The sequence below is a fragment of the Phyllopteryx taeniolatus genome, chromosome 3 (genome assembly GCF_024500385.1).
Source record: "Phyllopteryx taeniolatus isolate TA_2022b chromosome 3, UOR_Ptae_1.2, whole genome shotgun sequence".
NCBI classification, from domain to species: Eukaryota; Metazoa; Chordata; class Actinopteri; order Syngnathiformes; family Syngnathidae; genus Phyllopteryx; species Phyllopteryx taeniolatus.
The window spans coordinates 11,029,309-11,047,407 of record NC_084504.1 but is presented as its reverse complement, the minus strand read 5'-3'; the positions used below and the strand labels follow the sequence as shown (position 1 = coordinate 11,047,407).

The 18,099-nt window shown below is 40.6% G+C and overlaps 1 protein-coding gene across 5 annotated transcripts in view; it reads left to right on the top strand.

Annotated features, from left to right (window-relative positions):
• LOC133475745 (spermatid perinuclear RNA-binding protein-like) overlaps positions 1–18,061 on the top strand; it is a 29,754-nt gene extending 11,693 nt beyond the window's left edge. For 4 of the 5 annotated variants that reach the window (XM_061769094.1, XM_061769092.1, XM_061769093.1 and 1 more), the window contains 14 exons: positions 2,642–2,768; positions 4,076–4,188; positions 7,155–7,250; positions 7,340–7,451; positions 8,324–8,421; positions 8,875–8,968; positions 9,067–9,132; positions 12,097–12,305; positions 12,834–12,962; positions 15,106–15,240; positions 15,302–15,442; positions 16,733–16,865; positions 17,486–17,530; positions 17,894–18,061. In XM_061769094.1, the coding sequence (XP_061625078.1) occupies positions 2,642–2,768; positions 4,076–4,188; positions 7,155–7,250; positions 7,340–7,451; positions 8,324–8,421; positions 8,875–8,968; positions 9,067–9,132; positions 12,097–12,305; positions 12,834–12,962; positions 15,106–15,240; positions 15,302–15,442; positions 16,733–16,865; positions 17,486–17,530; positions 17,894–17,982 (1,587 nt within the window). In that variant the 3' untranslated portion in view covers positions 17,983–18,061. The remainder of the gene's footprint in view (positions 1–2,641; positions 2,769–4,075; positions 4,189–7,154; positions 7,251–7,339; positions 7,452–8,323; positions 8,422–8,874; positions 8,969–9,066; positions 9,133–12,096; positions 12,306–12,833; positions 12,963–15,105; positions 15,241–15,301; positions 15,443–16,732; positions 16,866–17,485; positions 17,531–17,893) is intronic. The other variant, XM_061769095.1, reaches the window with a different exon arrangement.
• Positions 18,062–18,099: the final 38 nt, after the last annotated feature.

The window sequence follows — 18,099 nt, the reverse complement described above, 5'->3', positions numbered from 1 at the left end:
CCGCATCCTGTTTTTTACGATCATTGGGCTTTATCTTGTCAACTCGAATGCGACCGGATACACTCGTTACTGTGGCGACGACAACAAGAGTGGATCGTGCCGACTATATTATAAGGACAAAATGGGGAAAAACGTGTGTTGGTGGTCACCGGTGCTCAGAACAGGAGAGGACGTTGGTTTAAGGCTTGCTTGAGGTATGTTCACGTGCTTTTAATACGATACGGCTCGCAAGCAGGCAATAAAATGTTATGTAGCCTAGCAAGCTAGTGGTAGCACGAACGGTTGGACGTAAACATGCTGCCATTCTGTCGAATCATGCTCTAAAGTTTAGACACATTCCTCCATCTTGTGATCGGATCGGTGATCGGTTATTGTTTTTTTTAAACTCGCTGATCGGTGATCGGCCCCAAAAATCCTGATCGTGTAAAGCCTAGTTATAATTTAACGTAACATCGGTGCTAGTCTTACTAGCATGTCCAACTAGGTCCCTCTGCTGGTCACTTATTAACAGGGGCACACATAAGTGGTGCGCACTGAAAATATTAAATGCACACCCTATTTGATTGTATCAGTGTGCTTTTGCGTACAAGTACGTTTTTTGTTTTGTTTTGTTTTTATTGGGGAGCGCAGCGGTAGACGGGGCTGAAGTAGTGTTGTCATTCACGAACAACTCGTTCAAACGAACAAATCTTTTGAGAGAACGTATTGAATGGAATCACTTAATTAACTGATTTGTTCCTTTCTCAATTTCGTTGAGCTCAGCTGCGAGCCTGTGGCCCATAAGAAAGTTTCCCACAAATGGCGCCACACCAGACCAAAATTATGTGCACCCCTGCTTATTAATATTACAGTTGATTTGCTGCATATCAGTACACCAACATTGCTGGACCCCGTGATGTGACATTTGTGGTGGGCAAGTGAAGCCTCATGAAGCACTGGGGCTTTCCTAACAATTGTGCCGAAAAAGATTCAAAGCTTCATGGCTTCAGTGATGGTGACATATGGTGGACAACTGACGCCATAGCAACCTCTAAAGAGCACGACTGAAGCACTGGCACTGTTTCCCATGACAGCAATAAAAGTTCCGAAAAGTCTCTATGGTCATTCAAGTGTTTTGTTCATTCATACCAAATAATGATTATATCGTCATTACAATAAAATATTCAGATGCTCTCCCCCATACTCTAAAACACATTCCAGATTAACCCAAAGAATACATGCAAATTATATTAAAAGTTAAATGTGGTTAAGGGTTTATTTAAATCTTTGAGCTTTATTTAAAAACCGTACTAAAAGTCCCTAACAGGATTAGAGATCATTCCTACTTTGCAAATGATCATGGTGTGTGAATTCAGAAAAAAAATTGTGTGTATGTGTGTGTGTGTGTGTGTGTGCGGTGTTTTTAAGGAAAACCTTTAAAGATAATGGTTTGTCATTTGGGGACTTGTATGGTTGACTTGCCAAAATACTCTCACTCTCCAAATCTGTCTCCTCACAGCCCCATTTTGAAGCATAATGATGCATCTTACACTGCTAGAATGGCACCAAACCACTCAAATCTGTCAAACCTGTCAAGCTGTCATTGGCTCAGAATGCGTTGAAACGCCATGAGCCAATGAAAAGCTTTGATAGATTTTGAAGGAATGAAGCGCGAAGCGAAACAGCGATGATGTTCGAAGCTTCAAACGTCATCGGTCACGAGACACTGGTGTTTTGATAGAAGCGCCGACACAGCGTTTCGAAGCACTCCGCTTCAGGAAGAGTGTCACAAGCTCCAAAGCCCATCACTAATTTGCACACATGTACATCGTGATGACGATGCTCCAACGGTAGCCAGTATTGTGCAAATTATACTACAAAGAAGTTTTGATTTTATTTTTAAAATATAATTTTACGAAAAAATAATAATGGAAAATAATTTCAGCAGAAAAAAAATTATAATTTAATCACACATTTCTGCAAGATATAAGAGAAGCTGTAATTTTACGTAAAAGAAAATATAATTTTGCGAAGACACTGACTATGAGAATAAATGTGTACACTGCAGAATGTGAAATAAGATGTAATTTTACATGAATAAAGTTTTAATTTTGTGAAGAAAGTAATTGTAATTTCAGAAAAGTTGTAATTTTACAAGGAAAATGTTTTCTTTTTTTAATTTTACTTGAACAAATTTGTAATTTTGCTTTAAAAGATGGTATGTTGAGAATAATTTTTTGCACAGCAACAAAAAAATTTTTTGCGTGAAAGTATTATTTAAAAAAAAAAAAAAAAAATATGATTACAAAATTTCAATTAGAGAAGAGAAGAATTATGAGAAAACGATTGTTGTTGTAGTTTAAATAAACCAGTCCTGTTCAGCTGTTCAGTCTCCATTCAATAAGAATGGAGACTCTGGATCCCTTTTAGGCCGAAACAGTTTTACTGTGCAACAGTGAAATTTTTTATACATTTTAAAAAGAAAAAAAAAAAGTTTTACTAGCACGTGGAAAAAAAGAAATTTTCCCAAAAAATTGAGGAAGTTGTCATTTTAGCCGAATTCACACAGCTGATGCGGGTAGCTCCAATAACATGGACTGTCAGTATACAATTTCTTTCAACACAAAGAGGGAATTAATGATGATGTATTAATAAATCACAGGCATTGAGTGAGGACAAGTACGATGTGCGCTCGTGCGTGGACGAGGGGGCCATCCTGGTGTCCAGCACCAAATCCCCCTGCTTCACGCTGAAGATCACCCTCACCTCCTTGGACATGAGGGCCCCAGGTACAGTATCTTCTCTCCAGATTGTTTGTCAACGTTTCCTTGGTAAAACATATGGCGCCCCCCTCCTTTTCGTTTTCGTTCATGTGCTGCGTCGCCAATGACTGATCTCAGAACTACTGCTGACTGTGCTTAAAAATACACACGGAGCCACTCTTGTTACGATTCACTCCAATTACGACACAATTAAATACGATTCTGTCTGATAGCGGTGGGTTACGTTTTACTCAAAATAACATTGCAATAGAATGAGATACCATACAATTCACTCCAGTTATGATACGTTTAAGAGCACTTTAAAAAAAAAAAAACGGAGCTGTAAGGAAGTGCTGTACATAATGATTGAACATACGAAATAGAAAGACTTTATTGTCATTGGATGGTGCAAATACAACAAGATTGGGGTTACGAAAACATAAAATACAACAAATAATAAAACAATAACAATATTGGATAAACAATGTTTCTCAAGGCTTGAGAATTTCTCAAACACCTGTGAGCGGAGCTCCATGACGGCTAGCAGTCACTTACTCAGCTGGATCCAAGCAATCCTGAGCGAGGGGAGAGAAAGGAAGAGGGTGTGGAGCTTTGTCCGCCGAGACTCTTGCTGTTGCGCTGATGAAATTCCCGTTTCCTTTGTAGAACCGGGTCACTGTTAAATGTGTTAAAATAAAAAGTGAATAAAAAATAAACATAACGGGCCGGCACACTGCAGTTTTGGCTGGAGGAGCTATCACTTTGTCTTTAAAAAGTAAAAAGATTTTATTACATTTTCTACCTCGAAAAGTACTAGCACCGAGCTATTGAATATACCTGTTACACAGCCCCACGTTACCTCACATTTAAAGAATTGGTTTATTTTGCTGCCAGATTGCGTCCCAGTAGGTTGAATTCAATGGACACCGGAAACTCATCCCCAACTTAAGCTTTCCACTGGAAATGCTTAATACTTGTATGTTGACATGCATATGGTCCATTACGATGAGATACAATACGATCACTTCGATTACGATTTACTTCATTCCAATGCACTTTTCACTAAAATAATAATACAATGCAATTCCGTCCAATTACAATTCGATATTATAAGAGTCACTCGAGTTATGATGCAATGCGATTCAATGCTCTCAGTTACGATACAATATGATTCATTCTAATTACGATCACATATGATGCATATATACTATGATGCAATGCAATTAATTATAATTGGAATTTTACCAGCCGCCAGCTGATTGGTAAGATTGGTGGCTTTGTGCCTAATCATTTCCTCTTGACGTTCAACCTCTTGCTGGTCATTTTCCCTCCAGAGGGAGGCCTTCACACAGATGTGACACCACACAGCGAAGAGGACAGAGGCGTCCTGGACGGACACAAGTGCCGAGCGGCACTGGCTGCGCTACGACGAGCCAACTGGTTCCAGGTCAGCTTTGAAAATGACCTCTGAAATGCGTTCTTTTTATTCATGATTCACTCCAGTCAAAATCTGATATGATACGATTGCCTCCAATTACAAAGTTATTCGACATGGTTCACTGCCATCATTATATGAATCTCTCCAATTATACTGTAGTAGGATACCATTTATTGCATAGACGATATATACAATGCGTATCACACCCACTACGATGTGACACAGTACAATTCACTCCAGTTAACGATGTGATACAATACTATTCACTCAAATTATGATGCAATACGATTCTCTCCAATTAGGATTCATTCTGATGAAGATGCGATGTTCTACAATTTAAATTACGATTCAATTCACTTCAGTTGTGACATGATTCAATAAACTCCTATTACAATACGATTCATACCAATTAGGATACAATTTAATTCACTCCAATTAGGATGTGAGTCACTAACTACAATACGATTCAAACAAATTATGATACGATTCACTTCAGTTACGATACGATTCACTCCAATTACAATACCGTTTGATTCACTCCAGTGAGGGCTGCATGATTACAGCCAAAATAATAATCACAATCATTCATTCATTCATCTTCCGTACCGCTTATCCTCACGAGGGTCGCAGGCATGCTGGAGCCTATCCTAGCTGACTCTGTGCGAGTGGCAGGGTACACCCTGAACTGGTTCCCAGCCAATCGCAAGGCACAGATAAACAAAAAACGGTTTGTACTCACATTCATACTTACGGGCAATTTGGAGTCTTCAATTAACCTCCCATGCATGTTTTTGGGATGTGGGCAGAAACCGCAGTACCCGGAGAAAACCCATACACGCACGGGGGGAACATGCAAACTCCACACAGGCGAGGCCGGATTTGAACAAGTGTCCTCAGAACTGTGAGGCAGATGTGCAAACCAGTCGGTCACCGTGCTGCCTAATCACAATTATATTGATCAAAATTGTAATCACGATGGTGTAGATGGGAAGAGAAATGGAGTCTGGGTTATTTGAAAGGAATAGTTGGCTAGCAATGTCTTGGTGGTGAAAATAGTGTCAGATCGAGTGATGAGGCTAAAATGTGAAGCTGAGGTTCTTATGTATTATGTAATTAGTGGCTATGCCTCACAGGTAGGATGTGACCGAGAGGTGAAAGTAAAATTCTGGAAGGAGCTAGACGAAGTAATTCTGAGCATCCCAGACAGAGAGAGAGAGTCGTGATTGGTGCAAATTGTAATGGACATGTTGGTGAAGGAAACAGTGGTGAAGAAGTGATGGGTAAGCATCCAAGAAAGGAACTTAGAGGCACAGATGGTGGTAGACTTTGCAAAAAGGATGGAAATGGCTGTAGCAAACACTTTCTTCCAAAAGAGGCAGGAACCTAGGGTGATCTACAAGAGCGGATGTTGAAGCACGCGGGTGGTTTACATCTGGAGCAGATGATGTAATTTGAAGGAGGTTACTGACTGTAAGGTTGTGGTAGGGGAGATTGTGGCTCGACAGCATAGGATGTTGGTCTGTAAGATTACTCTGGTGGTGGGAAAGAAGATTAAGAAGACAAAGGCAGAGCAGAGAACCATGTGGTGGAAGCTGAGTAAGGAAGAGTGTTGTGTGGCTTTTCGGGAAGAACTGAGAGAGGCTCTTGGCGGACAGGAGGAGCTTCCAGAAGACTGGATCACGACAGCCAAGATGATCAGAGAGACAGGCAGAAGAGTACTTGGTGTATCTTCTGCAAGGAAATGATAGGAGACTTGGTGGTGGAACCTCAAAGTACAGGAAATCATACAAGGAAAGAGGTTAGCTAAGAAGAAGTGGAACACTGAGAAAGGAATATATTGAGATGCGACAGAGGGCAAAGGTAGAGGTGGCAAAGGCCAAACGAGTCATATGATGACATGTATGCCAGGTTGGTCACTAATGAAGGAGAAAAGGATCGATACAGGTTGGCCAGACATAGGGATAGAGATGGGAAGGATGTGCAGCAGGTTAGGGTGATTAAGGATAGCGATAGAAATGGGTTGACTGTTGCCAGTAGTTTGCTGGATGGATAGGAAGAATACTTTGAGGAGTGGATAAATGAGGAAAATGAGAGAGAAGGAAGAGTAGAGAAGCCAAGTGTGGTGGACCAGGAAATGACAATGATTAGTAAGGTGGAAATTAGAAAGGCATTAAGGAGGATGAAAAATGGAAAGGCAGTCCTGATGACATACCTCTGGTGGGATGGAAGCATCAAAGAGAGGTGGCTGTGGAGTTTTTGACCAGCTTGTTGAACAGAATTCTAGCGGGTGAGAAGATGCAAGCACCGACTTTTCATTTGAAAATCCCTGTCAATATAGTGAATTGTCAAAGACGTCTCGATTGTTCTTCTTGACCATTGGTCAGTTGTGCATGGTCACAAACAACAGAGAACTTGACAGTTGAGATTTCCTTCTCTATTTACTCCCGGCGATTTTGTAATTGCGATCAAGCCAGCCGAAAAGTTGAAGTCAAGGCAGCCGCTACAACAAGTGTTAATAGTGTCTTACCGTGACACGCTGCCTCTCCGCCAACATGCTGAGAGGGCCAACTTCAAAATAAAAGCTTCATATATTACTACATTGGACATCAATGCCATTTTAGGCATTTCTTTAATTATTTTTTTTATTTTTAATTATTTTCTTTTTTTTTTAAGTTGGCCCACAGCATGGTGCCAGTGTGTAATGAAGCCTTAACCATATGTTCGCCCCCTGGTGGGTGGCTGACTAGGTTGCAGGCACTGCTGCAAATGAAGCACTTTTCATATGCAGCAGTGCCTGCATTTTAAATGTAAAAACTCGCCGACACTCAGGCTCAATTAACCGTGGCAGCCAAAATCGTAATCACGATTAAAATTCAATTAATTGTGCAGCCCCCAACTCCAGTTATGATACGATTCACAGAAATTGCCATACACTATGATTCCCTATGATTTGTATGTTTGTGTGGAATTTGCAGGCCAGAGTGTCACATGTCAAATGTTGTGTGGTGGTGTTGAGGCTCCTCAGAGACATGTGCAACACAATGACAGAGTGGAGGCCACTTAAAGAATGGGTGCTTGCTTGTCAATCAAATAAAAACATTTTTTAAATGATTATTGTTGCCAAATGTCAGCACGCTGACTGACTTTTGCGTGTTTTCAGCCACTGGAGCTCATCTGCCAAAAGGCCGTCACCACCTGCAGTCGCCCTTTGGGGCCAGGGGAGGCACTGAGGCGCGTCATGGAGTGCATTGCCTCTGGGATCCTACTTCCAGGTAACTTGTCAATCTAAATAGTCCTTGTATTATATTTACCTTGTGTCAATCGACACCAGGCAGTGTTCACTTTGTGTCAATCTTTACCTATGTTAATCTACACTTCGTGTCAATCAATACCTTCTGTCAATATACAGTGCATGCTAATCTTTACCTTATGGGAATCTTTATCTTGTATCAATTCATAACTTTTTTCCATCTTTAACTGTGTCGATCTGTACCTTGTGTTAATCTATTCATTATATCGATCTATACCTTGTGTCAATCTTCCTCATTTCAATCTTTATGGTAATCTACACCTTCTGTCAAAATGTATCTATAATAAATCTACTCCTTGTGCAATCTTCACATTTGCGAATCTTTACCTTGTCTCAATCAAAAACTTACCAATTTATACCTTGGGCTAATCTATACCTTTTGTCAATCTTTAACCCGTGTCAATCTATTTCTTGTGTCAATCTTTACCTTGTGCTGATCTACACCTTGTGTCAATCTTTACCTTGTCAACATAAACCTTGTACTGAACCTCACACTTTGTCAATCTACACCTTGTGGGTAATATAAACCTTGGGGTAATCCATACCTTGTGTCAATCTACACCTTTCGTGAATCTACACCCTATGTCAATCTTCACCTTGATATGAAGAGTGTGATGACAGATGGTGAGGGTTCCTTTTTATAAAGAGATTCTATTTTTGATGGGTGCCTTCGCACAGAGCAGATGGTGGAGTGCCATCAAATCCGATCCATTGATTTAGAGATTCGAAGTGAAGGCAGGAAGCTCGATGACCATCTCATATTGTCTATGCTTTCTGTTCTAGAACATGCTTGCAATGTTTGTGGCACTGATTTGATTCAGTTTTTGTGTGCAGGAGGTCCAGGAATTCGGGACCCCTGTGAGAGGGAGCCGACAGACGTCTTGCTCGACCTCAAAGTCCAAGAGGCCGACGCCATGACACGCAGCGCACAGGTCAGGACACTAGATGCTGGTTCTACCTTTTGAGTGGCAAAACTAGAAACTTTTTTTTCTCGAAAAAATGAAATTGTATTCTCATATTAATACGAATTATTCCTTAGAAAGTTCTTACTTATCTTGAAATTAAACAGTTTTATTCTCATACTATTCCAGATTTTTCATTTAAAAAAAATGGCTAGTAAAAAAAACCCCCAAAAAAACAAGACTTTTTTTGTAACATCAAAACTTAAATGACTAATCCAAAAAACGTGAGTTATCTAAAATGAACAAGTTTATTCTCATACTACAAATTATTGAATGTGACAGGCTGTGCAAAGTTTAGCGTTCACCTCAGAGCACACCAAGCTTTATTAGCTGCCTAAATAGCTTGAGAACCCTGCCTCCTTCACATCAGACAGTTATAAAACAACAAAGTGAGAATTTACATTGTGTGTGTCTCTTTTGCAGCATGCCTTAAGACTCCTGGCCTTTGGCCAGCTTTACAAGGTCTTAAACATGGATCGTCTCCCCACCAACAAGCTTTCATTACAGCTCTTAAAAGGTACATGTGTGTGTGTGTGTGTGCATGTGTGCGTTTGTGTGTTGTAGTTGTAGTCATAGTAGTAGTGCAGTATTTAATGTCGTGTTTCCGTGCCGCAGGTGGTCAGAAGCGGCCTCGGAATGACACTGGCCCGGAAGACAGAGACCTCGTGAAGAGAATGAGAGGTGCGTCTGGCTCTTTTTTGCCATCATCATCATCATCATCATCATCACAACAAGAATCTCTCAAGTCAAACACAAAGTTTTGGCACATTGTTTGGATTGGGAAATCGTGGAACCTTTATTAACTGAACATGCCATGTTTTATGTAACATAAATGCTCATCCACCCCCCGCCCCCTTACTGTTATTGTTTCTGTTTTGAATAGGGCTGTCACGATCAAATCTTTTTAGAATCAGCCATGATTGAACAACAACCATCATTAATTTTTTTATGGTTATGTTTTGTTGAATGATAATACTTTTCTGAAATGCTTGACAGTTTAATTTGAATCCCATTAAAATAAAATTAAATGTTTCGCCTGGCCCTTCAAGTTTTCTTTAAAGAATTATACCCATCATACAAATTCTGCCTGGGTAATCAAAAATATGAGCACAACTGTGTGTTTTCTCATTGACTAAATAAAAGTAGGGCTGTGAATATCAAAATAAGAGCAAGTAAATAAAAAGAAAGTATTACGTCTTCAAATAAAGTGCTTAACTTGAGAATAATTATTTGAAAAAACTAACAAATTACAGGTAATACTTCATGTTTTGATTATATTGGTAGAAGCAAAATCATGCATTGTAAAAATGCTTTATACATGGGTAGAAGTGTTTTCCAGAATTTTGAGGTCAACTTTGCAGGTGCGTATTATACATGGGTGCACATTATACACGATAAATTACGGTATACACTGCTATCTAAAGTAGTGGTATTTGATTGACAGTTAACAGTTGATAACAGCGTGGTTTCGCCACATTCAGCTGACACACCCATAGTGTTTCAGAGTGGAGCACCTGTCTTAAGTTTGAAGATTTTGAACCCTCCTTTTATTTACTCGATTTTTTTTTTTTTAATTACAATTTTGCAGAGTTGCTAACTACACTTCTCTGTGGTGTGTCCAATTTAGAGGGTATATTTGTTTTTGCTTTATAGGGTCTTTAAAAGGGCAGTAAGGTCTTCTGTGGTTATCCTGATCAAACAGAAGCTCTGCCAATGAAAACTCTCTCACTGAGTTGCCTGAGGAAACCACTTCAAAGCCTTTTGTAGCCAATTACAACTTACACGCACACACACACAAACACACACATTTGCAATCAAATAGGTTCAGCGTTCCAAACCCCAAAGCTTCCTAGACCTCTTGAAACAACTACTCCCCTTGTAGGTTCTTCTTTTGGTCCCACATTCCCACTACAGAAGACGACTCCGCTCAACTCACCATCCTCATCCTCATTGATCTGACTGGAAGTTTTGATAGCATTTCTCACACCATCCTCCTGAACAGACTTCACCACATTGAGATTACATAGACACACACCTCCAGTGGTTCAGTTCTTACCTGTCCAGCCACACCCAGTTTGTTTAAATGAAATCATTCAAATCTCATCCATCCCCCGTTTCTTCTGGTCCCGTTTCTTCTGGTATCCCCGAGGGCTCTGTCTCAGGCCCCATCCACTTTATCACGAACATCCTACCTCTTGGCAATATTTTCAGTAATTTTCGACTTAGAATTTCACTGTTACGTGGATGACACCAGCCTCTACCTCTCTACCAAACTGACCGCCACTCTTCCTCCCTTACTGACTGCTTTTCTTAACCCAAACACTGGTTCTCATCCAACATTCTACAACTCGACACCGATAAAACTGAAATCCTACTCTTAGCTACCAAGTCCATGCTCTCCAAAATTTACAGTTTTTCCATTAACCTTCATAAGTCCTCTGTTTTCCCCTCCGCTTAGGTTAAGAGTCTGGGTGTCATCCTCAACAGCACACTCTTCTTCCAAGCACACATAAACAACGTCAGTGCCGCCCATCTTTGGAATACACTACCACCGGACCTCCAAAACACAGACTCATTAACCCTCTTCAAATCCAAACTATTCATTGCCTATTCACTTTAACATTTGCCATTTTAATTATGTTCTGTTATTTTTGTTGTGTTGCTTGATTTCTTTTAACTATGTTTGTATAGTGATCTTGAGTGTCCTGAAAGGCGCCTATAAATAAAATGAATTATTATTATTATTTTAATTTGTATTATTATTATTACTTGTAGTTTCTGGAACTAAAAGGTTCCAACCAGCCAATCAGTTCAGCCAAAGACTCCTGGCACTCTCAAAAGTACTCTCTTGCCTAAGCAGGGTCTTCTTTCAACCCTCATAAATTACACCGTGACTAATTTTAGACAATAGTTCCTGCTGTGCAAACACACAAATGTCCTCCTAACGTTCCTAGTTACTGGGTCTTAGTGTGGAAATGTGCTATATGGATATAGTGATCCCTCCGCATATTCACGACTTGCTGATTTACAGGACAGATTTTCTTTGGGAACATGTCCTCAATTATTCTCTGAACATCTAATTTTAGCTGTTTTTATGTTCAGGTGCCATCTTGATGCTAAAGAATTATGTTGAAGTGGGTTAAGGAGCTTCATTTAGAAAAAAAAAGTAGCGCTTTTCCACTGTCTCGTGGCATACTGGTGCCAAAGAACTATGTCGTGAGCTTCATTTAACAAAAGTAGAGCTTTGCTGGCATCTTGGTGCCAAGGAACTATGTTGAAGTGAGTTGAGCAGCTTCAATTAAACAAAAGTAATGATTTGCCACCATCTTGTGGCATCTAAAGGCAATTGTAAAACTTTTTGTGATTTTCACTATTCATGACAGAGCTCGTAGGGAACACTACCATAAACTTTCAAGTTGCCCCAAGAACCCCAAGAAAAAGCTATTTATTCACATAAATACACATCTTGACGGTGCTAATTGTGGTCATCATTAAAAAGAGCTTACTGAGAGCATTGGCGGTGGAGGTCACTTAAAAGGAGGCCGACAGTTGCACACCATAGCCATGCTTTAATAGCCAATTATAACACGCATTCAGAATCCATTTGGACCCACTGATAAAGTTCTGTTCTTTCTGGCCCTTCAGTGCTGGACTGGCGCACGATGGACCCCAACCACCCCAACAACGCCCTCATGCGCCTCAACCAGATCCAGTCGGGTCTGCAGTACTGCCTGCTGTCCCAGTCGGGCCCAGTGCACGCGCCCATCTTCACCATGTCGGTAGAGGTCCAGGGAAGCACTTACCGGGCCAGCGGGAGCTCCAAGAGAAACGCTAAGATGCAGCTGGCCCTCAAGGTGAGTGAGTGACACCCACAAAGCGGAAACTGCATAGTTCCAAGTACAGTGGTCCCTTGAGATTAGCGAAGCACCGAATTTTCATCCTTGAATGGATAGCCCAAAATGTCACCTCCCTGAGCACGCAGTGACAAGTTGTTGTTTTTTTTTTCTCCTCTTTTTGTAGTTTTTTTCCCATCATTGCCCATTGTTTGTCTACAAATTGTTGTCCCTATGGTAACGGTTGTATCCGGTTGCGGTGCAAGATTACACGTTTTTTGGTCACACCTCCCCAACAGTGTTTGATAAAGATAAAGCCCAGTGATCGTAAAAGACGGGATACGGTGATATCATAATAAATGTCGTGTAGTGTTGTCTGACCAAACCTGCTACGGGTTTCTTAATTTTGAGAGTTCCAGTAATATTTGGGGCACAGCCTGCTGAGTTGAACATATCTGATTGGATCCTTTAGTTCCAGCAACTACAAATAACAAGAACCGAAAGTTCCTTGAACTGTGCGTGTGTGTTTGTGTGGGTGTGTGTGTGAAGGTATTGCAAGCTCTTGGCTACGTGCTGAGCAACGATGGCGATACAGATTCGCTGGGCGCAGACGACAAGTCAGATGGCGACAGAAAGAATGACACAATGTCCATCATTTCCTCCACAGACTCAAAGGAGGTGAGAAACTCACAAACCTTGAAAAGACAGAAATTGTTAGAAAACAAAAATAAAACAGTATGTGTTCACAAAGAGTTACAATGTTGTTTTGCCTTGGAAACACACTATTATCTCAAGAAAGTCCACAAAAAAATTGTCTTTTGCTTAAAATGTTATATTTTTCCATTAAAACACTACTTGCTCAGAAAATCCTAATATCAATACAAAAGATGAGGATTTTGCATTAAAGGGTTATATCTTGCAATTAAAATGAATGATGTAAACAAGCTCGTGGCTATAAAGTGGTGATTTGAGATACGAGTGACCTGACTTATTTATTTATTTGTTTATTTTTGCCTTTACTTGCGAGCAAAAAAATCTGATGGCCAATGAAGTTATTTAAGAAAAAAAAATAAAATGTCGGCGGTGTCGATCCCTCAGGCAGCACTGCATCAAAAACCAACATCAATGTGTAAAGGATATCACCACATGGGCTCAGGAACACTTCAGAAAACCAATGTCAGTAAATACAGTTCGGCGCTACATCCGTAAGTGCAACTTGAAACTCTACTATGCAAAGCACAAGCCATTTATCAACAACACTCAGAAACGCCGCCGGCTTCTCTGGGCCCGAGCTCATCTAAGATGGACTAATGCAAAGTGGAAAAGTGTTCTGTGGTCCGACGAGTTCACATTTCAAATTGTTTTGGGAAATTGCGGACATCATGTCCTCCGGGCCAAAGAGGAAAAGAACCATTCGGACTGTTATGGACGCAAAGTTCAAAAGCCAGCATCTGTGATGGTATGGGGCTGTGTTAGTGCCAATGGCATGGGTAACTTACACATCTGTGAAGGCACCATTAATGCGGAAATGTACATACAGGTTTTGGAGAAACATATGCTGCCATCCAAGCAACTTCTTTTTCATGGATTTTTGTTTTTGTTTTTGTTTTTGACAATTGTCCTCTAGCACTTAGAGCAGTTCGAATGACTAATATTACAATAGTCCGGTGCAATGACCATTGTGCAAGGGGCACCGAGACTTCAAGCGAGTAGTACGATAGTCTGGGACTGGGGAAACCTATGCTGCCATCCAAGCAACGTCTTTTTCATGGACGCCCCTGCTTATTTCAGCAAGACAATGCCAAACCACATTCTGCACGTGTTACAACAGCGTGGCTTCGTAGTAAAAGAGTGCGGGAACTTGACTGGCCTGCCTGCAGTCCAGACCTGTCTCCCATTGAAAATGTGTGGCGCATTATGAGCGTAAAATATGACAACGGAGACCCCGGACTGTTGAATAGCTGAAGCTGTACATCAAGCAAGAATGGGAAAGAATTCCACCTACAAAGCTTCAACAATTAGTGTCTTCAGTTCCTAAACGTTTATTGAATGTTGTTAAAAGAAAAGGTGATGTAACACAGTGGTAAACATGACCCTGTCCCAGCTTTTTTGGAACATGTTGCAGCCATAAAATTCTCAGTTAATGATTATTTGCTAAAAACAATAAAGTTTATCAGTTTGAACATTAAATATCTTGTCATTGTAGTGTATTCAATTAAATATAGGTTGAACATGATTTGCAAATCATTGTATTCTGTTTTTATTTGTTTAACACAACGTCCCAACTTCATTGGAATTGGGGTTGTACGTTATTTATTGTAAATATATTTTATTGAGCAATTAAGTACACAAGTATATACAGTAAATGAACAGCTCATTTAAATAGACACATTCCTCCATCTTGTGATTGGATCGGTTATCGGTTGTCGGTTTTTAAACTCGCTGATCGGCCCCAAAAATCCTGATCGTGTAAAGCCTACTTCATGGTATTGTAATTCATTTCAGTGGGAAAAGATGTTTTAAAATATGAGTGTTTTGAGTCAAGAGTGTGGTCACGGAACGAATTAAACTCTCATCTCAAGTCACGACTGTATTAGATCACGAAAATGTTGTATTTTGCCATTGAAAAGCATATACAGTATTTGCTCAATATTTGTGTATAAATCACCAACATGCTAGATTTGTCCGGGAAAGTGGCAGTTTCTTATTGAAATGCTTTAAAAACATGTTATTTTGCCATTAAAAGACTATATTTCTCACAAAAGGGCTACATCAGAATAATATTTGCTGTTTTGTGTTCTTTTGTTTGTTTGTTTTCAAGTGCAAAGCTCCTGGTCCAATGCTGACAGCGGCCGGTAAAAATCCTGTCATGGAGCTGAATGAGAAGCGTCGCAGCCTCAAGTACGAGCTGATCTCAGAGAGCGGCGCCAGTTACCACAAACGCTTCATCATACAGGTAACACACACACAACCGCGCACACACACACACAATCGTTATGTGAACATGTGACTGTCAGGTGGAGGTGGACAGGAAGGTGTTCCAGGGGGCAGGGCCCAACAAGAAAGTGGCCAAAGCCAACGCCGCCTTGGCCGCCCTCAACTGCCTCTTCACCAAAGCCGAGGCAGCCGGTGGGAAAAAAAAGCGAGCCAACCCACCTGTGAGTCAAGCAACCACCATGATACTCCATAATGTGCCATGACAGACGATGACATGTTACGCCACTTTAAAAACATGTTTTACCAGCACTCTTTTTATTAGTTTTACTGCCTTTTATCAGGGACTGGGTTGCTTTTATTTATGGATGAATGAGCTTATGTTTCATAGTTTCTTTTTTTTCCCCTGGGAAACCTAATTTTTGGACAGTTATACTGTTACCTTGCAAAGATAGCAATAAAGATTGAGTTCTTTTGATTTTGATTTAACGTGTAACATATGGCACGCCCTGACATACAACTATAATGTGTGATACGCCATGACTCTCCATGATGCACAGTGATAGCGACTTACTAATGATATGACAAGATAAGCCATGATATACTGTAGCACGATACGATACTACGATACGATGACTTTATACATTATACTCCAAGATGCCATGATAAACCATGATGTTCCATGGTACGCCATGGTAGTCCATGATACACCATGATAAGTTGTGACTATGACAGCAGCTATTACATACTTTTAGAAACAATTATTCTACCAATCGTACCATCGATTAATCGGATAAAAATTGATTTGGAATTATTAAACAACAAAATATGCATGTGATGTGCATGTATTATTGTTGTCCATTTGGGGTCGCCATCGTTACGTGCCACACTATAAAATCTGTGACTTTGAGTGTTTGTGGCTTTAAAAGGCAGGGTACGGCCTGGTGAGTGACATGGTAGTCATCGAGCTCAGGTTGGCGGCTAACCATTAGCCCGTCTGCATATGAGTGCCGGGTGGTTGCGTCTATGCTTGACCACTTTTGGAGCCTTTACAATACATTCTAACTAGTGGTGGTAGGCTATATTGAATTAGCTAAAATCTGCACCTTGTGTTGATGATCATAGACGTGCAGTTGTGGGACATTATTTCTGCTTTGCAGTTGACACATTGCACTTCCAGAGCTCCCAGTTAAAATGGATGTTTGATCTCTATAACCATCAATAGGAGTGAATGAGTTAATTGTGAAATGATCCCAAACTTTGGACATTCTCTTTCATCCTGGCTCACAGCGATCACACCAACTTATTTCTACGTAGATTGGTGCGTGAATCTGCAGTAACATTAGTCCGTGCGGAAAAATGATCACTGTGAAGCTTCGAGGCAAAGTTTTTGCTTAGACTTTTTTTGGGGAGATTTGAATTATTCGACTAATCATTTCAGCCCTTACCGTGATACACCTTGATACGCCATGGTACTCCATAACGCGCCATGATACCCTCATTGTGTGCTACAGCCAAAGCGACCCACATCCTCCATGCTGATGCTCGCCACTCAGCCCCTCCGAATGCCCGTCATTCCCAGACTGCCGTACTACCTCAGCACGTCGCCGCCAATGCCGCCGGCGCCGCATGCGTACCTCCCTTCAGGTGGGCCCACTCGTGTATATGCGTTTCATATTTTGGAGCAATCTAACAAAATCTGTCTTTGAAGCACAAAGTGAGCCTACAATGGCTGTGTCAAACAAAAATTACAGCCTTCCTGGTTTGTTTTGTTTTTTTCCCACTCATGGGTTCTTGAGACTTTTTGTGTGGGTCTATTAATGATATACAGTAAATTCCTACCAAATTTCTTGTTGAATTTTCAACAACCCTCTGCATTTGTCTTTGAGGGGCCGCTATAAATGACCAAATGGCTGCTTTCAACCAAAATGCCAGACTTGCAATGTCTATTTAATCATGCCTTCTTGAGACTTTTAGGTCAAGTCATGATAGACACGGTCATTCCATATGATGTTAAGTTAAACCATATTTGGGGACTGAATTTACAAAAAACTAAATTGTTGCGGTTGAGTTAGACAAGAAATTAGCTTAAATTGGCCAACTTCCTGTGTCTTGTAAGGCATGGCTTCTTGAGACTTTTTTGTGGGCCTACTCAAGACAGACATGCTTACCGAATTTCATGTCACTAAGTGACACTGGCCTAGGGGGCTGAATTTATATTTAAAAACCAAAAAAAAGTGTGTTACATGCTAATTATTGTCTTACAGGTTTTGGCACTCCATTTGGCTTCAGAGGCACCCTCCCAAACTATGGTACGCTAAAACACACATACATATTCCCAATCATCCATATCCATTTTTTTGTTTCTCATTTCATCACATTATTTGATTGATTCATATTAAGCTGAAGTAGCGGAGTACGAAGGACATAGCATCAGCAGCACATAATGACAGTCATCAGTTGTTGGTTTTTTTCCACATTTAACACTGTCCTGGTTTGACAATCTATTCTGACTTAAATACTGTAAATACAAAGATTTTGTCTATTTAATTGAGTCCTACTATGTCGTTCAAGCGAGATTGGTCGCTGTGGTAACACCTTGCTAGAAAATAGCATTCCACGATATGCCAGGATGGCACACTACGGTACTAGATGACACCATTGTGTCCCCACAGGTGGCGTGTATGTGGATGGCGCCTGCTACCCACCACAGAGGTTGTCCACACCCATCCTTGTCCACCTGAGCCCTTGGGATCTCTTCTGACTCCACCTCGCTTGATGGTATGGAAAAAACCCAAAACAATATGGACGAGACAGTAACTTTTTGATTGAAGTGAGCCAATAAGACAAAGCAATGTTTCTCGTTCCACCGTGTAAATAG